Source organism: Pongo abelii, chromosome 1 (genome assembly GCF_028885655.2).
Source record: "Pongo abelii isolate AG06213 chromosome 1, NHGRI_mPonAbe1-v2.0_pri, whole genome shotgun sequence".
NCBI lineage: Eukaryota > Metazoa > Chordata > Mammalia > Primates > Hominidae > Pongo > Pongo abelii.
This window is the reverse complement of record NC_071985.2, coordinates 169,740,760-169,768,748: the sequence shown is the minus strand read 5'-3', so window position 1 is coordinate 169,768,748 and position 27,989 is coordinate 169,740,760. Positions and strand designations below refer to the sequence as shown.

The following is a 27,989-nucleotide window of genomic DNA, read 5'->3' as shown; positions in this document are numbered from 1 at the left end:
AAAGTGTGTTTCATGGACCATTCTTCACGGCGAGAAGTGGGAGGTGGGGTGGGTGTGAAGATAGAAGTCTATAGTCACATGAGTCTGAAAATCCTATATTCTCTTGGAGAATCATGATGTACATAACATATAAAAGGCTTTGAAAGCCAGGTGCAGTGGCATGTGCTTATACTCCTAGCTTCTTGGGAGGCTGAGGCAGGAGGATTACCTTAAGCCAGGATTTTGAGGGCAGCCTGGCAACATAGTGAGACTCTGCCTTAAAAAACAGGCACCAAGAAGATCTGAAGTAAGGAAGCTTTCTTCCTTAGATTTGTGTAACCTAGTGTTTTAAAATTTATTTGTCTGGGCCAGGTGTGGTGGCTCACGCCTGTAATCCCAGCACTTTGGGAGGCCAAGGCAAGCGGATCACCTGAGGTCAGGAGTTCGAGACCAGCCTGGCCAACATGGTGAAACCTTATCTCTACTAAAAATAGAAAAATTAGCTAGGTATGGTGGTGGGCGCCTGTAATCCCAGCTACTGAGGAGGCTAAGGCAAGAGTATTGCTTGAACCCAGGAGGCGGAGGTTGCAGTAAACTGAGATTGTGCCACTACACTTCAGCCTGGATGATAGAGTGAAACTCTGTCTCAAAAAATAAATAAATAAATCAAATTTATTGGTCTGTATGAAGAGACTGTCCTCACACCTTTTTTTCTCTTCTTTTTTTTTTTCTGTTTTAATAAAGTTAAAGAGTAAAATAAAAATTCACAAACTGTTTCCTTGTCCATCTTCCTACCTCCCTCCCCTAACTGCAGTCTTTGACACTGGTTCATCATCCTTCACCCCATTCACACAGACACTGGATATCCAACTGAGAAAACAGAACTGCTGTAGGTACACAGAGACATGATGTGAATTGCGTCCACATTCAAGATTAAACTGAGTGACTCTGCATTTTCTGGGTTCTGGGTGGTTGCCCTTCATTAGGCAAATAGAAAAAAATTCCCTGGACCAGATGCTTCAAAGCTGAAGCCCCAAGACCACTGAAGAATGCCTTGAAGATACTATTTGCATCAAAATCACCCATATTCATGCCCTCCTTGTCCAGGTCCTGTCCACTGTCCTAGCAAGTCTTTTTCTTGGGATCAGAGAAGATGGTAAAGGCCTCTCCAATTTCCTTGAACTTCCCCTCCTCCTTCTGAACCTCAGCACTGCCTCCACTGTGCCAATCTGGATGGTCCATCAGGGCCCATTTGTGATGAACTTTCTTGGTCTCGTCCTCAGAGGCATTATTGTCCATTCCCAGAATCTTGTAGTAATCTTTCTTCTTACTCTTCTTCAGTTTCAGCTGTGCATTTTTTAGGAGCTGTTTGTGTTCTTTTGTTTTCTCTGTCTGATACACTTTTTCATAATTGTGCACTGCTTCTTCATACTGTTTGGTGTTCATGTAACACTGAGCTCTTCTCAAGCAGGCTTTTAAATAGGTGTCATTGAGCTTCACTGTATTTTTGCAGTCTTGTATTGCATAACCAGTTTCCTAAGCTTAGAATTAACCATAACTTGATTATAGTAGAGTTTAGCATGTATTTTTATATTGTTGGGGTTTATCCCCAGGGCTCATGTGTACAGTTCGTATGCTAGCTTGTAATTTCCTTCCTTAAATGCTTTATTTCTGTCTTCTTTCTTTGCTTTGAGTGCTTTGGGATTTCTACAAGCAACGCAGACCCTCTCATGGAGCCATCCTGAGAGCCTATACAAAAACCTGAACTGCCTTCTCAATACAATCTTCATAATAAAGGCAAAGACCTTATACATACAGAGGATCTGCATTGGTGGACTCCATTTGTAAAATGTCACTGGCCACAGATTGTGCTTCTGGATAATGACCCAGCATTACTAAATATTCTGCTTTGAGGATTTTGAAGCAATGGCAGGCAGGGGCAAGTGCTAGGGCACAGTCCATGCAGAGAACAACCTTCCTAATATCATGCTTCTCAAAATCTGTTTTTGCTAACTTCTCATATTCCATGATTGAATTAGCATTCTTGAACTCCTGTTATTCCTGAGCATTTTTATGATCCAGTTCTAGGGCTCTCTGGAAACTAACATATGGCCATGGCATTCTCTAGAGAGAGGGGGCACTTGCCCTCTCCTAGATGTCCCTGAACAAAACTGTCATCCAATCTCAATGACTGGTGTGCATCTCCAAGAGCTTCCTGGAACCTTCCAAGCATAATCAATGTGGCTGCTTGATTACTGTAGTAGCTAGCATTTTTAGGACATATGCCTATGACTTTTGTATAATAATTATAAGCTTCATTGTAATATTTCTTGGCATAATATACATTTCCTTGTTCCTTGAAAGACTCTGCTTCCCATGGTGTACAGTTAGACTTCTAGCTTCCCTACAAGTGAAGTTCTGATGGGCAACCACCAAGTCTAACTTGTCTGGTTTCTATTAGCACATGGCTCTGCATCTGGCACAGACAGAGCAGATGCTCAGAAAACATTTGACGAATAAATGATTGAGTAAAGGAAGCATTACTTACTATGGTAGCCTTTAGAGAGAGATTTTGTTGGCCTGGCGCAATGGCTCATGCCTATAATCCCAGCACTTTGGGAGGCCGAGTTGGGCAGATCACCTGAGGTCAGGAGTTTGAGACCAACCTGGCCAACATGGTGAAACTCCGTCTCTACTAAAAAGACAAAAATTAGCCGGGTGTGGTGGCACATGCCTGTAATCCCAGCTACTTGGGAGGCTGAGGCAGGAGAATTGCTTGAACACGGGAGGTGGAGGTTGCAGTAAGTTGAGATCGTGCCTCTGCGCTCCAGCCTAGGCAACAAAATGAGACTCTGTCTCAAAAAAAAAAAAAAAAAAAGAGAGAGAGAGAGAGAACATTTGGGCATCAGAGACACCAGAACAGCAGTCTGCAACTAGGGAGCCTAGAACCTTCTTTTTTGTGTGTGACAATAGTTGTTATCTCACTGAATGAGAGTTCTGTGGAACATGCTTTGGGGAAATGTCACTCTCAAGTTTTCTTATATGTCAGAAGGGGATAATAACACCTGTTCTACCATTGTCTCAGAGTTACTGTGAAGATCAAGTGAGCTGGATATGAAAGACTTTGGCTAATGCCTATACTGAAACATGACAGTGTAAGTTTAACTCTAACACTCTGCTACTTAGGTGAACTTATGCCCTACATGGGGCAAGAGTATAATGAGACTTGGAGGTTACAGAATAATAATGGAAAATGAGTCATTTTGACCCATAAAAGGGTCAATTAAGGAACAGGTACTGATAAGAAAATAGATCTTATTTCAAAGAATAGTTATGATCAGGTGAATGGCTTTCACTTAAAATCAGAGAAGATCTGAAACTTATATAAAAAGGGCTTGCTTTCTTACTGAGTGGAAGTGATCTAGGAAAGGGACTAGAAACTATTATAAAAGTATGATTTGTGTGAGGAAGTTTGCCTAGCTGATTGAATATTGACAGTACCTTCAATAAAGTATATAATAGTTTGTTAAGGTTACTGTAACAAAATAGCACAGGCTGCGTGGCTTAAACAACAGAAATTTATTTTCTCAGAGTTCTGGAGGCTTGAAGTCAGAGATCAATGTGTCTGCAGGGTTGATTTCCTTTGAGGCCTCTCTCCTTGTCTTGCAGATGGCCCTATTCTCCTGTCTTCACATGGTCTTTCTTCTGTGTGCATGCATATCTGTGTTCAAATTTCCATTCTTACAAGGATCCAGGCATGTTGGACTAGGGCCCATCCTAATGTCCTCACTTAATCTTAATTACCTCTTTAAAATCCCTGTTTCCAAATATAGTCACATTCTAAGGCACTGGGGATTAGGACTTCAACATATGAATTTTGAGGGCTACAATTCAGGCCAAAACAAGTTATATGCAATTTGTACCATGAGATTATCTCTACATACATGAAATGGCCACCAGAGGTTGCTCCTTTTGCGAAAGACATGGCAGAAAAACAAGAAAGTAAGGGGATTCGAACTCTGATTTTCTGGCTGGTGACAAATAAAATTGTTAGTTGGTCTCTTTCCCATTTCTAGTTTCATCCCAACTTTTCTGTAGTGGATTACAGATGGCCGCAAATTCTTTCCTACCTTCCCATTGAGAGGCAGAATCTATTTCCACTCTCCTTGTATCATAGCTAGGTTGCTGTGTGACTTGTAAGGCTGGGGTGTAAGAGATCTGCAACTTTTGCCTTTGCCTCTTGGAATGCTCTCTCTGGGAAGTGAGCTGCCCTGTAAAAAGTTTGCAAAACTTTCTGAAGAGAGAAGCCCTGTGGAGAGAGGGCTGAAGCCATTCACGGGTGTTCCAGCCTGAGCTGATCTCCCAGCTGAATGCAGCCTCATGAGTGACCTCAGACAATCCCAGTGGAACAGATGAACCACCTACCTGAACCCTGCCTAGATTCTTGATCCATAGAAGCATGAGCAAATAAAATCATTGCTATATAAGCCGCTAAATTTTGGAGTAATTTGTTACACAGCAGTAGATAATTGAAGCCATCACCTATTAGTCAAACTGACTTTAGAGATTAATAGTATTCATTTTATATTCTTTCCCATCTGCCTTTAAAATACAACAACTTTTTTTTTTTTTTTTTTCCGACGGAGTCTCGCTCTGTCGCCCAGGCTGGAGTGCAGTGGTGTGATCTCAGCTCACCACAAGCTCCGCTTCCCGGGTTCACACCATTCTCCTGCCTCAGCCTCCCGAGTAGCTGGGACTACAGGCACCCACCACCACGCCCGGCTAATTTTTTTTGTATTTTTAGTAGAGACGGGGTTTCACCGTGTCTCCTGACCTTGTGATCCACCCGCCTCGGCCTCCCAAAGTGCTGGGATTGTAGGCGTGAGCCAGCGGGCGTGGGCAACAACTTTTTTTTTTTTTTTTGAGACGGAGTCTTGCTGTGTTGCCCAGGCTGGAGTGCAGTGGCACGATCTCGGCTCACTGCAAGCTCCTCCTCCCGGGTTCACGCCATTCTCCTGCCTCAGCCTCCCGAGTAGCTGGGACTACAGGCACCCACCACCACGCCTGGCTAATTTTTTTTTGTATTTTTAGTAGAGACGGGGTTTCACCGTGTTAGCCGGGATGGTCTCGATCTCCTGACCTCGTGATCCGCCTGCCTTGGCCTCCCAAAGTGCTGGGATTACAGGCGTGAGCCATTGCGCCCAGCCAACAACAACTTTTAAGATGGATTATGCATTAGTGTAATTTGATTTCAGAGAATTTTTTATTTTTTTATTTTTTTGAGACAGGGTTGTGCTCTGTCACTCAGGCTGGAGTGCATTGGTACAATCATGGTTCACTGCAGCCTCAACCTCCCTGGGCTCAAGTGATCCTCCCATCTCAACCTCCTGAGTAGCTGGGACTATACAAGCATACCACCACACCTGGCTAATTTTTATATACTTTTTGTAGAGACAGGGTTTCACCATGTTGCTCAGTCTGGTCTTCAACTCCTGGGCTCAAAGGATCTGCTTGCCTCAGCCTCCCAAAGTGCTGGGATTACAGCTGTGAGATACTGTGTCTGGTCGTGGTTTCAGAGAAAATTTTCAGATAAGAACAGTAGGCTTCTGATGGGGATGTAAATATATATATGTATGGGCTGCTATATGGTAGGGGAAAGAAGACACTTCAAAGAAAAGCTATGAAAAAGTGAGCACATGTTAAAGACAAATGATAATAGCTATTATTTATTGATTGCATTCTATATGCCAGGCAGTATATTCAAGTTTTATATGCATGATTTTATTTTACTGTCATTAAAATTCAAAGATGACATTATTATTAATTCTTTTTTTTTGTAGGTGAAGTAATTATGCCAGAGACATTAGGAGACTTTACCAAGTTCACACAGCTAGAAAGTAGAAGAACTAAGATTTAAATCTAAACCTGTTTGTCTTCAGAGTCAGAGACTAGTTCTTAATCACCTTTCTACACTGCCTCTAAACTTGATCTGCTCTACAATTTTGCTATGGCTTATCCTTTTTGCTTATAGTAAATGCTATCATTCAAAATGCATTTTCTGAACATCTGTTATGTAAAGGCACTGGATATTCAGATGCGAAAGATGATACCTATTGAAGGTAAAGAGCAGGAGAAGCTATATAGATGGCAGTGGTGAGACAATTCAGCTATGAGTTAGTGACTGTGATGTCTCTTCCGCTATTTATTTATGAACATTTTGAGCATCAACTTTTTGTTAAATACTGGGTCAGAAGCTATTGGGTTGAGAAACAGCAAGGAGAGATTGATACCAACTTCCATCACTTTAAAATGTATACTTTTTACATATTAATATTTCTGAAATTATATGTGTTTTACAGTAATTGCTAGCTTAAATGGTAGCATTGTTTTCTTCCTCAGTGGTACATAAAATAATGGGGCTTTTTACAAGTGGTGGAACTTTAGATTCAATAAAGTATGATTTTTGGTCTGCCAAACGTGGTTCTTGTTCACCAGATGCTTAATATTTATGATCCTGCAATGTACTGGATTTCTCCCTACATTTGTAACCATGTAACGTCCTTCACCAATGTGTCTTTCTCCTTTTGGCCTGAGACAATGCATTTATTTAAGTATGGTTGTTTATTTTCTCTCTATACTGTCTCCATCATTGTTCAGCAAATGAAACACTTTCATCTCTCTATCTTCACCCCAACTTCTTTTCTGGGCTCTGATTCATAACTGACACCTGAGTATTACAACTTTCTTGTCTTTATGTTACCTTGAACTCAATACAATGCACCATCTTTCCCTCCAAGCCAGATTATTCTCCAGGCTTCCCAAAACCTATCAGTTCTTGGGAACTGTAATTCACACTTGAAACCTTGGGAGCCATCCTTGATTCTTCCCTCTCTTTTGTTTCACTTGTACATATCTAGTATGCTATTAAGACCTGTACATGAGGCCAGGTGCGGTGGCTCACGCCTGTAATCCCAGCACTTTGGGAGGCCGAGGTAGGCGGATCACCTGAGGTCAGGAGTTCGAGACCAGCCTGACCAACACAGAGAAACCCCATCTCTACTAAACATACAAAATTAGCCAGATGTGGTGGTGCATGCCTGTAATCCCAGCTACTCGGGAGGCTGAGGCAGGATAATCGTTTGAACCCAGGAGGTGGAGGTTGCAGTGAGCCAAGATTGCGCCATTGCACCCCAGCCTGGGCAACAAGAGAACAAGAATGAAACTGTGTTTCAGAAAAAAAAAAAAAAAACAAAAGACCTGTACATGTTTCTTCTTGCATTGATCTCTCCCTTTCCAGTTCCACTATTGCCATCTCAGTCCAAGCCCTTGTCTAATCATGCGTGGACTGCTATAGTCTCCCTCTGATTCATCTGATCCATTTTTACTGCTTTAAGTTTTCTCTAACACTGTACTGTATACTTGACTCCCTGCTAAAAATCATTTAATAGCCCCTTACTGATCACTGGATACATTCCAGACACCAGAGCCTGGTATTCAAGGCTCTCTACAATTACCAGTCCTTTCCAGCTTCATCACCCACCACCTAAACTAGAGGAAATGTTCTACGCTTTTCAGCTGCCACAATATTTGGCTTGAACCATTTCCTTTGTCTAGATTCTTACTCTCATTCTCTGGGCTTATCCAGCCAGGCTTTCCTTCAAAGCTCAGCTGACTCCTCCAGGAAAAGCATTTCCTGATGGTTTGCAGTTTACAGTGAACCCTCTTCTCCTAACTCCTACAGTGCTTAGTGCATATATAAGTAATGTAACATTTAGTATGTGTTCCCTTCTACAGCTTTTTATCCTTTTATGCATAAAAATGTCTTTCCAATGAGAATTAAATGCCTTGAGGGCAGGGACCTGGCCATATTTCTCCATATTCCCCGTGCTGACGGTCTTTTAGATATAATAATATTTCAGACCTGGAAGTTCACCTAGCCCTACTGATTCCTTTCACAGTTGAAGAAACTGAGGCCCAGAGAGAAGTTATTCAGACTCAGTAGAAAGCCATAGTCATAGCCAAATATTTGCTAACACTTACAAATTATAGGGGTTGGCTTACGTAGAATGGCAAGATTCAGAAGTGGGGAATGAGGGCACTCTCTGAATAAAGGAAGGCAAGTAAAAATCATCACAGCCGTCCATGCGTGACTGGACAGAAGCCTAGACTGAGATGGAAATAGTGGAACTGGAAAGGAAGGGATCAATGCAAAAGGAAAAGTGTGCAGGTCTTACTAACTTACTAGATAGGTATTTTTGGCAAGTTTGGGACCAGGTGATTCAAGCTGCCCGCTGGGGCACGTGTAGTGACTACTCGAGGGCAGGGCTGTCCTTTTGCACAACGCACAGGCTCTCGAAAATGGTTGGATGTTCAATGTTTCTTACTTTAGGGGGCTGCCCAGTCTTCTTCTTCGCAGGCATGTGGCTGGAAGAAAGTGAAGCAGGTTGGCTTTCTGGCTCCTCGAGGGCACAGGCCCAGAGGAAGCCCTGCTGCCCGGTGGTGAGGACCGGCCAAGGCTCTCCGCTCAGTGCAGCAAGCCAGGGCCCGCCCCTGACAGGAATCCGGTGGCTAAGCAGCCGCTCTGGCCTTGGCCACGATCCCAGGAAAGAAGAGCAAGGGGCTTTCCACCTGCCCCTAGCCTAACCCGGGGCTGGGGACCTCTCGGGTTCCATCGGCTCCTGCCCCGCCTTCTAAGCCGGCCGCCTCCTCTCCAGGCCAGGTTGCCCGCCCCTCCCCTCACGCTCGACGGGCTCGCTCCCGCAACGGGCGCGCGGGTGGTGCGCGGGCACACGGAGGCGGAAGGCCGGAGGCGCAGTCCGCCGCGGGGGCGAGCGCGCAGGCGCCTTCCTGGGACCCGCTGCAGGCGCGAATCCCAGCGGCCGGCGGGCGGCGGGGTAAGAGCATGGGATCCCGGGGGTTCCGGACCCCGGGCCAGTGTGGGGAGGTGCCGGGGGCTCGCGACGCGCCACGAGGCGGCGCAGAGCTGGCGACCCGGCTCCCAGCTCCGCTCCACTCCCAGGGACGCGACGCGAGGCCTCCCCAGCCCTTCCTGCAGGGTCGCTTGTGGGTCGGGTGAGGGGACGCGGTGATAGTGGTGGCACTTGCAGGTTGGGGCGGTCCTGGTACCCTTGTCCTTGCGGTTCTGAGGGCCTGGCCCTCAAGAGGAGGGGCGGAGAAACGTGAGAAGGGATTCCTTTCGCCCCATATGCACGCACGGGATAGCTGCACTCCCCGGTGTTGTGTCCACTGCGGTGGAAGGACCTTTCAGACTAAAAGGAGCAAAGTCGGCTCTGGGATGGGGACGGCGGGCTTGGCGTTTGTCGAGATGCACCGTCAGGGCAAAGGAGGACGAAAAGCGCATCTACTGCCTGCCTAGCAACTTCGTGGCCAGTGGATGGGTTAGAAAGTTATTGTTTTCTGATTTACAGGTGGAAAAAGTCGCAAATAACCCTTTTTCTGGTTTAAGCAGAAGAAAGTGGTTAAAAGCCTCGCATAATATCTTTAACCACACAGGGCTCAGTAAAATTAGGTACCTCCCCGCTTCACACACAACAGACGCACCCAGCTCCATTCAGCAAATACTTCTTGGGTACCTGCCTTCTGCTAACACTGTTTTACAAGTGGGGAACAGAAAGCAACGACTAAGACAGGAGATCCCTGCTCACAGGGAGCCTTTACTCTGGTCAACACATCCAAGTAATTTCCTTTTACACTTTTTTTTTTTTAATTGAGACGGAGTCTTGCTCTGTCGCCCAGGCTGGAATGCAGTGGCACGATCTCGGCTCACTGCAACCTCTGCCTCCCGGGTTCAAGCCATTCTCCTGCCTCAGCCTCACAAGTAGCTGGGATTACAGGAACGCACCACCACGCCCAGCTATTTTTTGTATTTTTGGTAGAGATGGGGTTTCACCATGTTGACCAGGCTGGTCTCGAACTCTTGACCTCAGGTGATCCACCTGCCTCGGCCTCCCAAAGTGCTGGGATTACAGGGGTGAGCCACTGCACCCAGCCCCTTTTATGCTTTTTAAATTGGAATATACCATATAGAAAAATACTGTACACAAATTATAAGTTGTAACTTGTTAATTTATCCTAAAGTCAACACATTTCCTAACCACTACTCAAATCAAGAAGCAAGATTCACAGGCATTTCAGAAGACCTCTCTGGGCACCCCTCCCAACCACCGTCCCTTCTTTCCTCCCCAAAGGTAACCTCTTTCCTGATTTTTAACACCATAGATTAGTTTTGCCTATTTATGAACCTTTCATGGAACCATATGATATGTATTCTTTGGTGTCCAGCATTTATACTGAAAATTATGTGTGTGAGATTGCACCATGTCATGTGAAAATACAACTCCTGATAGTGAAAAGAATTAGGAAGCAAATTGAAGGTAATGATACAAACAGTAAGGGGAGGAAGCTTTAGTAGGATAGTCAGGGATGATCTTTCTGAGGGGATGATTTGAGATTTGGCATCAATGACAAAAGATTAGCCATTCCAATCAGTTTTGGAGTTATCCCGTGTTGTTTTTATTTTAAATAAGAAAATAATTAGGGCCGGGTGCAGTGGCTCACGCCTGTAATCCCAGCACTTTGGGAGACCAAGGCGGGTAGATCACCTGAGGTCAGGAGTTCAAGATCAGCCTGGCCAACCTGGTGAAACCCTGTCTCTACTAACAATATAAAAATTAGCCAGGTGTGGTGGCGGGCGCCTGTAATCCCAACTACTTGGGAGGCTGAGGCAAGAGAATCGCTTGAACCCGGGAGGCGGAGGTTGCAGTGAGCTGAGATTGTGCCATTGTACTCCAGCCTGGGCAACAAGAGCGAAACTCCATCTCAAAAAAAAAAAGAAAAAAAAAAACAAATAAAATAATTTTAGATCATTAGGTGGAATGTACCAATTTTGCCCTAAATTTTTTAGTTGATTTATTATATTTTCTGAATATATTTAAAGTGTATCCTGTGGTTAAAATGGTCCAACATTTTTCAAAGAGAAGAGGAAAATGTCAGTTTTGTCAATTTGCTTTTTATTTTTTTTTGTTTGAGGTGGAGTTTCACTCTTGTTGCCCAGGCTGGAGTGCAATGGCGCGATCTTGGCTCACTGCAACCTTCACCTCCTGGGTTGAAGCGATTCTCCTGCCTCAGCCTTCCAAATAGCTGGGATTACAGGCGAGTGCCACCATACCTGGCCAATTTTGTATTTTTAGTAGAGATGGGCTTTCACCATGTTGGTCAGGCTGGTCTCGAACTCCTGACCTTAGGTGATCTGCCCACCTCGGCTTCCCAAAGTGCTGGGATTACAGGCATGAGCCATGCGACCGCCATCAATTTGCTTCTTATTTTAAAACCCCAACCTAAGGAAAACTGTAAAAAAAAAAAAAAAAAAAAAAAAAGTAAGTGGTTAATTGAGTTTTACTGCTTTTGTATTTTTTTCTCACAATTTGGGGTTATTCTTTATGATTCTTAAAAAGGCTTATTTCTCTAAGATGGAAAGTTGGTGTGGTTAACGCAAATATATTTTGGAAGAAAAGTAAAAACCAAACTAGAAAAATTATTGGAAGACTTTCCCAAACTAAATACAAAGACAAAATTCCTCTTTCTCGCTGTACCAAAGATAAATCACCCCTTTGTCTACCATTGTGGTTTTATATTTACCTGTAGGTGAACGTGTTCTAAATAGAATTGACTGTGTCATTATCTACATATGTGTTGTTTTTCTTTTCTCAGAAATATTCCTTTGTGAGAGTAAATCTTTACTATATCTTTAGATGTATTGAGTCCCATTTAATAGGGAGATCCACCTTTTGATGTATATTCCCAACTAAAGGACTAGGGAATAAGGAACTTAAAATACCACCTTTCCTTCACATTCCTTCCCACTACCCCTCCCCTCGAGTTCTCTATCCTTCTACTTGGTTTACTGGGTTCATTGTTGTAGGTACTGTACTCAGCTAAATCTTGATATCTCTTTTTTTCCCCTTAGGATACTTCTACATAGACATAATCAATTTTTGACTATTTGGAAACCAAGCATCATTAAAATCCTCTCAAACTCCTAATTGCGAAGAATCGATAACATTTCAAGAAGTGATAACATTTCTCTGAACAAGAAAAGAAGTGATTGACCACGTTTTAAAAGTACTCTGGCACTGGTGCTGTGTTTTCTTCCCCTCTGTAAATTTGAAGGAGTATGGAGAAATGGCACTTGATGGCAATAGTGGTTTTAATAGGACTAACAGTACGATGGACGGTGTCTCTTAATTCTTATTCAGGTAATACATTTTTACAGTTTAAAAAAAAAGGAAATTTTCCTTTGAATAGATGTTTGTTTGGAGAAAAGTTTACCATTTTCTGACCAGGACAGAGAAGAATTTCAGGCCTTTTTGATATGGTTGAGAAAATACATTTAAATGTCCAATTCTAATGAAAGAATATGGATAACAGCTAAATAGAAGCATGTGCTTTGTGATGTGAGAAAGCAAAAATGTGTTCTAACAGGTAAGATGACAAATTGAGAAATGATTCTGTATTAAACATTGAAGAGGAAAATGAGCTGGCACTTCAAGGGAGGGGTGGAGTCTCTTTAGGGTAGAGAAGCATATTACTAGATTAAAGGGAAGCAATCAGTGAACAAGAATAAGATTGGGAATGAGGGAGGGGGAATTGATGCAGTATGGTCCTGGTGTGTTGGATTGGCTTAAATGTAACTCTGCAGGTACCTATTTAGCACGTCTCATACTCCAGGCACTGTGCTATGTCCTAAAAATACAAGGTGAATATCCAACACTCAGAGGGCCCACATTTTATTTTATTTATTTATTTATTTATTTGAGACGGAGCCTCACTCTGTCGCCCAGGATGGAGTGCAGTGGCACAATCTCGGCTCACTGTAACCTCTGCCTCCCGGGTTCAAGCAATTCTTCTACCTCAGCCTCCCGAGTAGCTGGGATTACAGGTGAACGTGACCATGCCGGGCTAATTTTTGCATTTTTAGTAGAGACGGGGTTTCACCATGCTGGCCAGGCTGGTGTTGAACTCCTGACCTCGTGATCTACTTGCCTCGGCCTCCCAAAGTGCTGGGATTACAGGCATGGGCCACTGCACCCATCCAGAGGGTCCACATTTTGATAGTTAAATGGTCACAACAGAGGGTGATAATTATAATGTAGAACTATGTGTGAGGTCCAGAGTTAACAGAGAGGTGGATGATCAGGATGCATTAGAGAAAACTTCAGGAAAGATGTTTGCATTCAAGGTTTGAAGGATGAGTCAGAATTTTCTAGGCAAATGAAGTGGAGAAGGTATTATAGAGTGCAGGAACTTGTGCAACAGACATGGTGTCACAGAGCATGGTTATTGTAAGTATTGTATTTGAGTTGCATAAAAGATAGGAACAAAAAGGATTAGGAGAGAGTGACCAGAGAGTAGGTTATACAATTAGCTGGGCAAATTATTTAGTTGTAGAAAAATAACTTATGTTAGTGAAAAAGGGTCATAGGAAAAAGAGATAGGTAAAGAGAAAAATGAGACAATAATATTAATAGTTGTAAGAGCTATGATATACACAGACACATGTATATACACAGATACACATTTACTCTCTGCTTACACATTTACTATATATGCAGATACGTATATGGATATTTATATATATTTATATATGTGTCTGTATATAGTAAATGTGTATATACACAGACACACACATATATAGGTATGCATAAAATACCTATATATTTTATGCATACCTATATATGTATTTTATGCATACCTATATATGTGTGTGTCTGTATATAGTAAATGTATATATACACAGACATATATGAATATACACGGACACACACATATATATAAATATCTGTATATATATGTGTGTATAGTAAATGTGTATGTAGAGAATAAATGTGTATGTGTCTGTGTATATCATAGCTTTTTTTGAGAAAAAAAAAAAAGCTCTGTCGCCCAGGCTGGAGTGTAGTGGCGCAATCTTGGCTCACTGTAACCTCCGCCTCCCAGGTTCAAGCGATTCTCCTGCCTCAGCCTCCTAAGTAGCTGGGATTACAGATGCACGCCATCATGCCCGGCTAATTTTTGTAGTTTTAGTAGAGACGAAGTTTCACCATGTTGGTCAGGCTGGTCTCGAACTCCTGACCTCGTGATCTGCCTGCCTCGGCCTCCCAAAGTGCTGGGATTACAGGCATGAGCCACTGTGCCTGGCCTGTAGCTCTTACATATAGATGTATACACACACAAATATACATATGTTTTGTAAGTCTTTTTTTTTTTTTTTTTTTTTTTGGAGACAGGGTTTCACTCTCGTCGTCCAGGCTAAAGTGCAATGGTATGATGTTGGCTCATTGCAGCCTCCGCCTCCTTGGCGCAGTGATTCTTCTGCGTCAGCCTCCCGAGTAGCTGGATATACAGGCGTGCACCATGATGCCTGGCTAATTTTTGTATTTTTTGTAGATACAGGGTCTCACCGTGTTGCCCAGGCTGGTCTTGAACTCCTGAGCTCAAGTGATCTGCCTGCCCCAGCCTCCCGAAGTGCTGGGATTACAGGTGTGAGCCACCATGTCCAGCCAATGTTTTAACCAGACTATAGTTTCTCTTTTCTCTTAAAACATTTTTTTTTGGGGGGAGGCTAAGGTGGGTGGATTGCCTGAGCTCAGGAGTTCAAGACCAGCCTGAGCAACATGGCAAAACCCTGTCTCTATTAAAAATACAAAAATTAGCCAGGCGCACACCTGTAATCCCAGCTGCTGGGGAGGCTGAGGCACGAGAATTGCTTAAGCCCAGGAGATGGAGGTTGCAGTGAGCTGAGATCATCCCACTACACTTTAGTCTGGGTGACAGAGCAAGACTCTGCCTCAAAAAAAACAAAACAACACACTTTTTTGGGCTATTTTTATTTTTTAATTTAATTTATTTTTTATTTTATTTTATTTTTTTTGAGACACGGTCTCCCCCTGTTGCCCAGGCTGGAGTGCAGTGGCATGATCTCGGCTCACTGCAGCCTTGACCTCTTGGGCTCAAGCGATCCTCCTGCCTCAGCTTCCTGAACAGCTGGGACCACAGGCATGTGGCTAATTACCTGGCTAATTGTTTTGATTTTTAGTAAAGATGAGGTCTCACTGTGTTGCCTAGTCTGGTCTTGAACTCCTGGGCTCGAGCAATCCTCCTGCCTCAGCCTCCCAAAGTACTGGGATTACAGGCGTGAGCCACTACGCCTGATTTTTTCAAATACTCTGGCTTGATAGAGTTTCTCTTTATTCAGCATGAATTTAAAGGATTTATAGAAAGAACTTGTAAGAACTACTATATTTTGAGTATGAGTATTTTCTTTAGTATTTACCACAACCACTGAAGACAGGTAATATCTTCAGTTTACAAATGGAAAATGAGACAACCAGTAAATGACAACTGGGATTCAAATATAGTTGTATTTAATTCCAAAATCAGTGCTCTTATGACTCTGCTGTGTGGCTTCTGAATGAATTCGAGGAATATTGAGGAAGTAAAATCACTTAAATGTAGCAGTTGACTTGGACTCAAATCTTAGCTCTTTCACCTGTTAGTTGCCTGATCTTGGGGAAGTTATTTAATCTCCTTGAGCCTCTTCTATCAAGTGGGGTATTAATACATACTTTAAGAGGGTTCTTGGCTGGGCGGTGGCTCACGCCTGTAATCCCAGCACTTTGGGAGGCTGAGGTGGGCCGATCACATGAGGTCAGGAGTTCGAGACCAGCCTGGCCAACATAGTGAAACCCCGTCTCTACTAAAAATACAAAAATTAGCCAGGTGTGGTGGTGGGTGCCTGTAGTCCCAGCTACTCCGGAGGATGAGGTGTGAGAATTGCTTGAACCTGGAAGGCAGAGGTTGCAGTGAGCCGAGATCACGCCACTGCACCCCACCCTGGGCGATAGAGCAAGACTCTGTCTCCAAAAAAAAAGGATTCTTGTGAGGATTGAGATAATATGTATCAATTGTGTTTTCTTTTTTAATAGTGTAGGACTATAACCAGCACATTTATAGTTCATAACTCATCTCATTTGATCCTCACATCAGATCGTTTAACCTGAAAATGTCTGCTATGCAGAAAAATAGGTCTTGCTGGTGATTAAGTCTTTAGGCCTGGTCTTTAGGGTGACCAAGAATAATAAATGGTGTCTTCCCTTGAGAAGTTTACAGTCTAGTGGATAGGGTGGACATGTAAATATATACTACATTAAAATGTAGGCTGGGCAAGGTGGCTCATGCTTGTAATTCCAGCACTTTGGGAGGCTGAGGTGGGGGGAATCACTTGAGGTCAGGAGTTCCAGACCAGCCTGGCCAACATGGTGAAACCCCTCTACGAAAAGAAGAATTAGCCAGGCATGGTGGCGCATGCCTGTAATCCTAGCTACTCGGGCCTCTGAGGTGGGAGGATTGCTTGAACCCGGGAGGCGGAGGTTGCAGTGAGCCAGAGATGGTGCCACTGCACTTCAGCCTGGGTGACAGAGGGAGACTCCATTTAAAAACAAAATGTAGTGTGGTATAGGCAAATACTTTGTTTCTTTTCTTTTTTTTTTTCTCCCGAGACTGAGTCTTGCTCTGTCGCCCAGGCTGGAGGGCAATGGTGCAATCTCGGCTCACTACAATCTCCACCTCCTGGGTTCAAGCAGTTCTCCTGCCTCAGCTTCCGGAGTAGCTGGGATTTACAGGCATGTGCCACCACCCCCGGCAATATTTTTTTTTTTTTTTTTAGTAGAGACAGGATTTCCCCATGTTTGCCAGCCTGGTCTCAAACGCCTGACCTCAGGTGATCCGCCCTCGTTGGCCTCCCAAAGTGCTGGGATTACAGGCGTGAGCCACCATGCCTGGTCCATTTCTTTTACTTCCTTAAAATGCCTTTGTCAGGTTTGATATCAAGGTTAAGCTAGCCTCATAAAATGAATTAGGGAGTATTCTCTCTTTTTGTAAAATCTGGAATAGTATGTAAGCTTGGAATTGTTTGTTCCTTAGATGCTTGGTAGAACTTGATAGTAAAACTATTTGGGCCTGGAATTTTCTTCATAGGGAAAATGTTTAGTGATTTAATTTCTTTATTGGTTATAGGACCATTTAGGCTCTCTCTTTCTTCTTCAATTATTTTTGTAATTTATATTTTTCTAGAAATGTTTCCATTTCACCTAAGTTTCAAAATGTATTGGCATAAAATTATTCATAATGTTTTCTTACCTTTTACATTTTCTGCTGTATCAATGATTATAGTTCCTTTTTTATTTCTTATATAGTTAGTGGTGTTTCATTTTTTAAAAAAATCAGTCTTATTAGGGGTTTATTAATTTTATTAGTACAGTCATGCATTGTTTAATGATGGGGATTCATTCTGAGAAATGCATCATTAGGCAGTTTAGTCATTGTTCAACCATTATAGAGTGACTACACCAACTCAGATGGTACAGCCTACTACACCCAGGCTGTACATTGTAGCCTATTGCTCCTAGGCTACAAACCTATACAGCATGTTACTGTACTGAATACTGTAGGCAGTTGTAGCACCTCGTAAGTATTTGTGTATTTAAACATACCTAAACATAGATAAGGTGCAGTTAAAATACAGTATGATTATCTTAAGGGGCCATCGTTGTTTATACAGTTCGTTGTTGACTGAGATGTCATTGTTGTGGTACATGGCTGTATTTTTCAAATAACTAATTTGAGCTTTGCCCATTCTCTCAGTGATATGCCTGGGGTTGTTCTTTTTTAAATTTACTAAATTGGATGCTTTAGCTCTTAAGTTTCAGTCTCTGTAACACTATCATTTAAGCTATACATTTTCTTTAGAGTACCATCCCACAAGTAATATTTTCTAATTTCTAATGTGACATCTACTTTGACCCATGAGTTATTTAGAATTATGTTTAAAATTTTTTAAATATTTAGGCTTTAAAAATTATCTTTTTGATATTTTAAATTTAAGTAGATGGTAGAAAGAGAATCTTTCTGTGTAGTACTAATTCTTTGAAAAGCATTGAAACTTGACCTAGTATGTAATCAGTTTTTGTAAATGTTCTGTGTGTGCTTGAAAAGAATGTGTAATCTCTAGTTTAATATTCTGCATATATTCAATAACCCAATATTATTGTTTTGATACAATTGTGTTTTATATTCTTACTGATATTTTACCAATTGATCTACCAGTTATTAAGAGAGCTGTAGTTTCTCTTTGTAGTTTTGTCAACTTGTGTGTGTATATTTTGTATCTATATTACTAGGTGATTTAGAATTGTTTTTCTTTTTTCTTTTATTTTTTGAGATGGAATCTCACTCTGTTGCCCAGGCTGGACGGCACAGTCTCAGCTTACTGCAACCTCTGCCTCCTGGGTTCAAGGGATTCTCCTGCCTCAGCATCCCTAGTAGCTGGGATTACAGGCATGCGCTGCCACACCCAGCTAATTTTTGCATTTTTAGTAGAGACGGGGTTTCACCATGTTGGCCAGGCTGGTCTTGAACTCCTGACCTCAGGTGATCCACTGCCTTGGCCTCCCAAAATGCTGGTATTAACAGGTAGAATTTTTTTGTGTGTGACTTGAATTTCTTATCACTGTTGCTTCCCTGTTTGTTTACAGTAATGCTTTTTTGTTAAAGTTTGTTTCCTCTAAAATTAATATAACCATAATAGTTTTCTTTAGTTTGATTTTTGCTTGTTATATCTTTTCTGTCCTTTTATTCTTTACCGTATGTTTAGATATGTCTAAGCAATTTCCTTCCCCAATTGCTGTTTCCCTCTTCTATTGGTTTGAAAGCTATACTTTATTTTCTTCTTTCAGGACTTATCTGGAAATTTTCAGTTGCATATTTAACTTAAAGGCTAAAGTTAATATTTATATCCTCTTGAACAATGCAAAGACTTTAGAATGTTTTAATTCTGATTACAGATCCTCACTTCCCAAGTTAAAATGTTACTGTCTAGCATTTTGTTTCTTCCATGATTTTTAATCCTATAAATTAGGCATTAATGACTTGTTTTGTACAGTTAATATTGTTTTATTATTTATTTATTTTTAGAGATGGGATCTCACTCTGTTGCCCAAGCTCAAGTACAGTGGCATGACCATAGTTCATTGCAGCCTTGACTTCCTGGGCTCAGAGGATCCTCCTGCTCCAGCCTCCCCAGTAGCTGGAACTACAGGTGCTTGCCACCACACCCAGCTAAATATATGTTTTTTTATTTTTAGCAGACATAAGGTCCTGCTATGTTGCCCAAGCTGGGCTCAAACTCCTGGGGTCAAGGGGGATCCTCCCACCTTGGCCTCCCGAAGTGCTGGGATGACAGGTGTGAGCCACTGTGCCCTGCATATTTATTTAGTTTTACCCTTGCGTTTAGCTTTTTCTGTTCACCCTTCTTTCTTACATATTGTATCTTTCTTTGAGATCATTTTTTTTTCTTCTTGAAGTACACCTTTGGGAGGTTTTTTTGGTGAGAGTCTGTTGGTGGCAAACCCAGTTTTTGTCTGAAAATGCCTTTATTTGGCTTTCAGTCTTAAAGTTTTGCTGGGTATAGAATTGTTTTGATGGTTATTTTCTCTTAGTGTTTTGAAAATATCATTGTCTTTTAATTTGTGTTGATGTTTGGACATCAGCTGTCATTTTAATTGTTATTCTTTGGTAGGTAATTTGCCTTTCCTTTCTTGCTGCAGTTTCACTATGATATATCCTAGTGAATATTAAAACATTTGTCATCCTAGAATTTTCTGTGATTTCTGTCTCTAAGGAATGGTATTTTCTGTCTGTTCTAGAAACTTTTCAGCTACTGTATCTTCTTATTTTTCTTCCTTTTAGAACTCTGATTAGATATATGTTGGATCTTTGGTTAGGAATTCCACAGATATGTATAGGCCATTCACTATGTGCCAAGGGCTGGTGATGCCACAGAGAATAAAGTAGACAATAATCTCTTCCCCTCATTGACTTTATAGTTCTCAGTTATCTCTTCAAATATTGTATCTTCCTCGTTTTTATTCTTGTGCAACTCTTGTTAGATGTATGTTGGGTCTTTTCATTCTGTCTTCTGTGTTTCATAATCTCTTGTATTTTCCATCTCGGGGTTTCTTCACAGTGCTTCCTTTATAATCATCAAGTTTGGTTTCCTGTTCATTACTTTTTAGCTGTGCTTAATTTGTTTTTATTTTTAACTCCCCATTGAATGTTAAGGTTTCAGTTATTATATTTTTTATTTCCAGAAGTTCTCTTTGGTTCCTTTTTAGATCTTGATCATTTCTGATAGTCTCTTGTTCCTTCAGCATACTTTCAAGGTCTTCTTTTGTATTGTTAAGCAGTTGAACCATGCTTATTTTATGTTCCTTATCTAAAAATTCTCGTATCTGCATTCTGATTTCATAGTTTTTTGTTTCTCCTGACCCTAGCTCATGGTATTTTGTTTCTTCATGAGCTTAGTGATTTTTAATAAAATTGTGAGTTTATGTAATTTGGAACTTTTATCTGTGGGAATTCTTTGAGGCTTGAGTTTCCTGTGCATTTTTCCACATAGGGTTTATGTTGCTTCCTGGTAGGCACCTGGGGCACTATTAACAAAAATCAAACTAAATTAGCAACTTAAAGTTTCTTTGGGTCATGTACTTGGTGTGAATTCAGGCCCCAACCTGGGCAAATGCAGGCATATGGTTAGGAATTTTCATAGGACTCTTTTTCCTTTTTCCTGTACTACCAGGAGCCAAGGCTGAGATGAGTACTATCTTCACTATCTCCCTAAAGGCATTGTATTTTAAATTGTAGTAGAGGGTTCTCTGACCTTGAATTCCTACCTGTTCAGGTCCCAGGCTTTACCTCCTTACTGATTGCATAGGGCTCCTGGTAGCCAGGCTATTGACCACCAGAGATCATTGGATACCCTCAAGGCAAATGCTTACTTCCCTGAATCTACACTTTGCTGTTGTTTCTGGGGCCTCTAAGGAATTCTTTCATGTTACTGCTAGTTCAGCCATATATTAAAATTATATATTTATAAAAGTAGGATATGTAATACTATATTATTAATTATATAAAAACAAATATAAATCATACATTATATATAAAACATCATATATAAAACATTATATTATATATATTATTTATTCAATGTTAACTAGGATTTTTACTGGAGATGTTTTTGGACCCTTTGTCTGGCATATTGCTGGAAACTGAAGGCCATCTATATTTTTAAAAGCTCCCTAAGTATTCTAGTGTTTACAGAGGGTTAATAGACATGATGGTTGAAGCCAGGGGTTGAGGGGCAAAAGCAACAGGTTTAAGAGTTGCTTTTGCCCCTCAACAAAAGCAACTTTTGTGCAAGAAGGAAACAGATTTAACCACTAATCATCTCCAGAGAGAAGGGAGAATGATTAAAGGAGACTGAGAAGAAACTGTGTAGTAGGCTTAGCATCTGGAGAGTCTGTTTTTCTAGAAACCAAGAAACCAGAGAACTTTACAAAATGAGGACCGGCCAACAGTGTCAAGCTATAGACATGTCAAAAATGATGAAAATTTAAAATAGACGAGGGATCTATAGGAGGCCATGTGAACCTCCTAGATGCCAGACTGTAATGAACTGAGGACTGAATGGTAGTTATCAAATGGACATAGCAACTTTCAGGAAGTTTGTTCATGAACGGAAGAAAGGAAGTAGTTTGGTGGCTGAAGTGGGGGAAGAAGGGCTGAGGAAAGGTCCAATTGGAAGTTGTTATATAAAATATGTAACTTATAATATTACTTTTAGTCCATAATTGGTCTATTGGAAAGTCATCCCCTTTTCTGAATTTGGTACTAATTCATGGTGATTATTTAGTTTGCAATCTTTTTTCCAGTTTTCCTTTTGTCTCCTAATTGTGACACATATATTATTTTCTTGTTTATTTTAAGGTGAAGTTTAAAAGAACTAAAATCAGAGTATAGGATAAAATACTACAAATTTTTACATGATACTATTTCAGTATTGCTGGTATCTATAATCAAATGCTTAATGGGAATTCAGGAGGGGACAATTCATCCAATACTTCTCTATTCCTGTGACTTACATATATTACTTAACCTGACATTTCTTTCATGAACTGAGTTTACTCAATTACTTTTCTCATCTGGAAAAGAAAACAGGACTCCAGCTACTTATTTTAAACACAGCTCTTAAATTGTCCCTAGGAAAATCAACAGAATCAGATTCCTTTTGGGTTACTATATAAGAAAAATACTGTTATTGCACATTAGTAGATTATTTGAAGGCATCTTGTAGATGGCTATGATATATTTTTGTCATTTTTCAGATAAGGAAAATAAATATGCTAAACATTAAAAAAAATGGTGTCTGGGCACAGTGGCTCACACCTGTAATCCCAGCACTTTGAGAGGCCGAGGCAGGTGGATCGCTTGAGCCCAAAAGTTTGAGTCCAGCCTGGGCAATATGGGGAAACCTTGTCTTTATAAAAAATACAAAATTGGCCGGGCGCAGTGGCTCATGCCTGTAATCCCAGCACTTTGGGAGGCCGAGGCAGGCGGATCACGAGGTCAGGAGGTCAAGACCATCCTGGCTAACACGGTGAAACCCCGTCTCTACTAAAAATACAAAAAATTAGGAGTCTCTCCTGGAGCTGCAAGCCATGCTGCTTGGGGTTGAGGGAGGGGTGATGCAAGGACTCCCTTGGCTGCCCCAGCTGGTGTCTTACTAGGTCATGTGCACCCCCAGTTCACTGCCTCTGAGTCCAACACAGCACCAGGACTTGCCTAGGAAGTCCTTGTGGTCTAAACTGCCTTTCAAGTTTATTTAAGACCCCAGAGTGCTTTAGCCTACAGTGGTGTGCCTATCTGGAACTCAGGTTCCTACTGCTGGGATGGACCATTCCCTTCTGGCTAGGACTAGCCTAAATGCTCCCTCCATAGGTACCAGCTGAATTCTGTCCTGTGTTGCTTTCTGCTGTGACAAGCAAGACTCAGTTCCAGTGCAGAGTCCCATAGTCACTGCACTCTCCCTCCCCAAACACACAGATTCTCTCTTCATGCCATGCAGCTGCTGCTGGGGAATGGAGGAGAAGTGATGTTGACAATTCAATACTGTCTTTCTTACCCTCTTCAGTGCCTCTTACCTTGATATGATATTAAAACCAGGTACTGTGATTGCTCAACTGATTTTTGGTTCTTATGAAGGTACTTTCTTGTTGGGATAGTTGTTGAATTTGGTGTTCCTGCCAGGGGGACAGTCACCGGAGGGTTCTATTTGGCCATCCTGCTCTGCCTCCTCTGTCATAGTTTGTTTTTTAATATGCTTATTTTAGTTTGCTTTTGGTTTATCTTGTTTTAAGATTGTAATTAAGAAGCACTTAGAGGAGAGGAAAAATACATTTTCCTTCTGTCCTTCTAGGTTCTCTACTGTGCCCATGTAACAAAAGACAGATTAACAAGACAAAAACATACACATTTATTGAATATAAGTTTGAAACCTTCAGAAGGAAATGAAGACCCGAAGAAACAGTTAAACCTGAGTGTTTTTATACTAACTTTGATGAAGAGTGGAGAGTTGTAGAAAATGTGATAGGACAATAGGGTATGAGTCAAGAGTAGTAAATGGGAAACTTGGCAAAACCTGTTCATTTTGGTTCCTCTGGGTATCCTTTCACCTTTGGAGATAAAGATGCTTCTTTTCTCTGGGTATAGGGAGGGCACCTCTCACATGAGGATTTTATGATCTGCCTCAGGGGATGGTCAGTTCTTCTTGCATCTGCCCTTCCTCAAATTCCTTTAGCTTAAAATATTCAATATGCCAAGGTGCCAGATTTTGAAGTTGCATGTTCAGAACTCCATCACACTCAAGTGTGGAAACTCAGGTTAGCTTGCTTTGTATTAATGCATTATTCCTCCTTTGGAAATGTATGTATTATTTAGGAAAATGGCTTATGTATATTATTGTAATTTGATTTTTTCTGAAATGTCTGTCCCTTACGTTTTTAGAGATGCTTATATACATTAATTTTCAGAGACCTAAAAATATTGAATAAATACTGTTTGTTGCTTTTAAACAATCCATGGGGAGTAGAAAAATTTTGATTTTAGTATTGATTGTTTACCATTTCTTGTAGAGATTCACAGTTCCTCTGTACTTGATCCAAAGTGTTACCGGTGTCTTTAAGGCAAATGGCAACTTGAGCTGGGGAAAGTTATTTTATTTTAATAACTTTTTTTCCCCAAAGCTGCATTGGCTGTTTGATGAGAAAGTTATAGAATCAGTTTTTGTAGCACATCATTACTAAAGTATGACTGTGTTCCATTTAACTGCTTAGTTTCTTTCTACTTACCCATTGCTATGGAATATATAAAAGGATGAATTTTTTTTTTTTTTTTTTTTTTTTCTTGAGACAGAGTCTTGCTCTGTCACCCAGGCTGGAGTGCGATGGCATGATCTCGGCTCACTGCAACCTCTGCCTCTCAGGTTCAGTTGATTCTTCTGCCTCAGCCTCCCAAGTAGCTGGGATTACAGGCATGCACCACCACACCCAACTAATTTTTGTATTTTTAGTAGAGACGGGGTTTCACCATGTTGGTCAGGCTGGTCTTGAACTCCTGAACTCAGGTGATCTGCCCGCCTTGGCCTCCCAAAGTGCTGTGATTACAGACATAAGCCACCACACCCTGCCAAAAGGAAGATTTTATTATGGAAAATTTTAGCCAAATTCTCTTCTCTAAAATGCTTAAAATTTTAATTTAAAGGCAGTTAGTAGGTATTGTTAACAACAAAACTACTTGTTTTTAAAATTCAAACATAATTATGAATAGTTCAACAATTAATGAACATTTAAGTAGTGCTTAAGCCCATTTTTCTGAGAATGAGACAGAATTGAAGCTGAGTAAATATACATTACTGTGTTTTCTTTATGTAATTCTGAATCTTATGTAAATGAATTTGTAGAATTAAGCACTGTGGAAGGAATCCTTTTTGCCCTTCCCAAGTGAAGCTCCCATAGGTACAGTTGGGTTGTCCTTCTGGGTTGCTTTAAGGGCACTTTAGCAGTTTTAAAAACTTAAGTACTAATTTCATAGCCAGTGTCAGCTGAATTTATTGAAGTAGGTCAGACTCTGGATAGGAACTTGTTTCCCAACCCTAAAGAGAGTCATTATCCATTCTTCTGTTTGTTAGAGAATGGTAATAAATTCTTCCACTTTGACCACAAGTCTAGAGCAATTTCAGAAAATCTAGATAGTTGGATTTCTTCAGGTATAGGAAATTACTTAAGATTCTCTCTGACTTTTATTATCCCAGTGGACCAAAAACAAAAACAAAACAAATAAAAAGAAAAGTCAACTCCTTTCCATCCCCAAAGAAGCCATAGTCAATGGTTGTATTCTTTAAAATAGAAACTTATATCCCTCCCTGCCCCCCCATCCCGCCCCCCAGCCAAAGAATACACATGCAAAAATGCAATTAATTCTTTGGGGAATTCTTTTCTAAAAAAAATTTTTATTATTGTAGGTTATTCTTCCTCTCCAGTTTAATTAAGCAAACTTTTAATGTACTATATGCCTAGCAATGTTTTCTTTGGACACTGGAAAATCAGTTTCTCTGCTTATGGGATATAAAATTCTTATCTGGTTAGCAGTTAAGAAATAGTATAGTCATATGATAAAACATGGAACTGAAAGTATAAGTATTATGAGAAGTCAGTAGTTAGTGATCAATATGTTTTTAATTTATGAAGGAAGGCTTCATGGAAGATTTAGGATTTCAGATGATGCTTGAAGGTTGGATATGAGTTGATAGAAATAGGTGTATAGAATATGGAATAAGAAGCATGAACAGAAACTTTGAATTTCAAAGTGCCAGATAGTAACTTAAAAATGTTTTTGGGTGAGAACTCATATATGGCACTGTGTAAAACAGCCTTGGCAAAATTAATTGGTCTGCCATCACAAATTAATGTTGCAGATCAGTAAGTGAAAAATCAGGGACTCACAAACTCAAGTCTTTTGAACTTAAACGTCCTTGCTGTATTAACATTCACTGATAACCTATGAGGGCGGCATTGAGAATCTACTAGGTGCTATTACATTCTGAGAATAGAAAACTTAACTTATTAAATTTCTTTCTGAGAGATAGAGACCCACACACATGCGTGTATACTATGGTTAATTTCTTGTGCAAATCACTCAATGTATATATGCTATAGAAAAGTTAATCTGCGTTTCCCATGATTGTCTCATAGTGGGAATATCTTCTTAGAGATTATAGCATTTAAAGAATATTGGTATAATTCAACAATTAAATACAAACACTTCATGTAATGTTCTAAAACTGGAGAAAATCTGAATTAGATTTCAGTGAGTAATAATATGTCATTTTTCAATATGGCACACCTTCCTAATGGGTTAATTAGTATATTTGACTCTATGTGATTTTTACCTTACATGCCAGTTTAAAAAGCTGTGATTATACTGTACCTCTTTGGGCCTTCTCACAATTTTGTAGTCAACTGTTAGTTAAATAGTGAGTGGGTGTTTACTCTTTACTAATTGGAGATACGTTTACATCTTTTTTTTTTCTTTCTTTCTTTTCTTTTGAGACGGAGTCTCACTCTGTCGCCCAGGCTGGAGTGCAGTGGTGCAATCTCAGCTCACTGTAACCTCTGCCTCTTGGGTTCAAGTGATTCTCCTGCCTCAGCCTTCCAAGTAGCTGGGACTACAGATGCCCACCACCACCCTGGCTAATTTTTTGTATTTTTAGTAGAGACGGGGTTTCACCATGTTGGCCAGATGGTCTCGATCTCTTGACCTCGTGATCCACCCACCTCGGTCTCCCAAAGTGCTGGGATTACAGGTGTGAGCCACCACGCCTGGCCACCTTTATGTCATTTTAAATGATTTAAGAATAAAAGCTACTTAACCAACTTATGAGGCATTACAGAATAGGAGCTAAGAGCATGGATTATGGAGCCAGTCTGCCTGGATTCAAATCCAGACTTTGCTGCTTATTATGTGAATGGCCATTGCCTTTGTTTTCCCAGCTGTAAAGTGGGTATAATGATAATACCTATTTCTTTTTTTTTTTTTGGATGGAGTCTCACTCTGTCGCCCAGGCTGGAGTGCAGTGGTGTGATCTTGGCTCACTGCAACCTCCGCCTCCTGGGTTCAAGCGATTCTCCTGTCTCAGCCTCCTGAGTAGCTGGGATTACAGGCACACGCCACCATGCCAGGCTAATTTTTGTATTTTTAGTAGAGACAGGGTTTCACCATGTTGGTCAGGCTGGTCTTGAACTCCTGACCTCGTGATCTGCTCGCCTCGGCCTCCCAAAGTGCTGGGATTACAGGTGTGAGCCATCGTGCCTGGCCAGATAATACCTATTTCATAGGTTCGTTGTATTTGGCATATAGTAAGCACTATCAAGTGTTAGTTATGACAAATCCATTATCCCTTATTTGCAATTTTGAAATTAAAATAATCAAACCATAAAGCAATAGTTTTTATACAACTTATTTGACAGCAAAGCCTGATCTAATTAATGTCTTTGTAACATATAATCTGTTTTTGACCCTATAGTTGACCTTAAGTTATTTATAGTTTGTAAAAGTCCTTTGTAATGGCTGGGCATGGTGGCTGACGCCTATAATCCCAGCACTTTGGGAGGTCGAGGCAGGCAGATCACTTGATGCCAGGAGTTTGAGACCAGCCTGGCCAACATGGTGAAACCAGTGTCTAAGAAAAATACAAAAATTAGGCAGGTATGGTGGCACACGCCTATAATCCCAGCTACTCGGGAGGCTGAATCATGAGAACCGCTTGAACCCCAGAGGTGGAGGTTGCAGTAAGCTGAGATTGTGCCGCTGCACTCCAGCCTGGGTGACAGAGCAAGACTCTGTCTCAAAAAAAAAAAAAAGTCCTTTGTAAAATGCAGATACTTGTGTTACTATTTTATGATACATATTGGGCAGTATAGTTGACAGCCTTATGAAGTAAAAATAAACTTGGACATAATTATTATTGAGTACAGTCAGCC

General features: G+C 41.0%; 1 protein-coding gene and 1 pseudogene across 2 annotated transcripts in view; one reads left to right on the top strand and one right to left on the bottom strand.

The window, feature by feature from the left end:
* Positions 1-961: 961 nt before the first annotated feature.
* LOC100441242 (dnaJ homolog subfamily C member 7-like) lies at positions 962-9,340 on the bottom strand (annotated as a pseudogene).
* The window catches only part of ALG6 (ALG6 alpha-1,3-glucosyltransferase), a 60,478-nt gene continuing 41,327 nt past the window's right edge, over positions 8,839-27,989 (top strand). Inside the window, 2 exon segments of one of the 2 annotated variants that reach the window (NM_001133588.2) lie at positions 8,839-8,873; positions 11,966-12,254. In NM_001133588.2, coding sequence (NP_001127060.1) covers positions 12,173-12,254 — 82 coding nt within the window. In that variant the 5' untranslated portion in view covers positions 8,839-8,873; positions 11,966-12,172. 2 annotated transcript variants of the gene reach the window in all.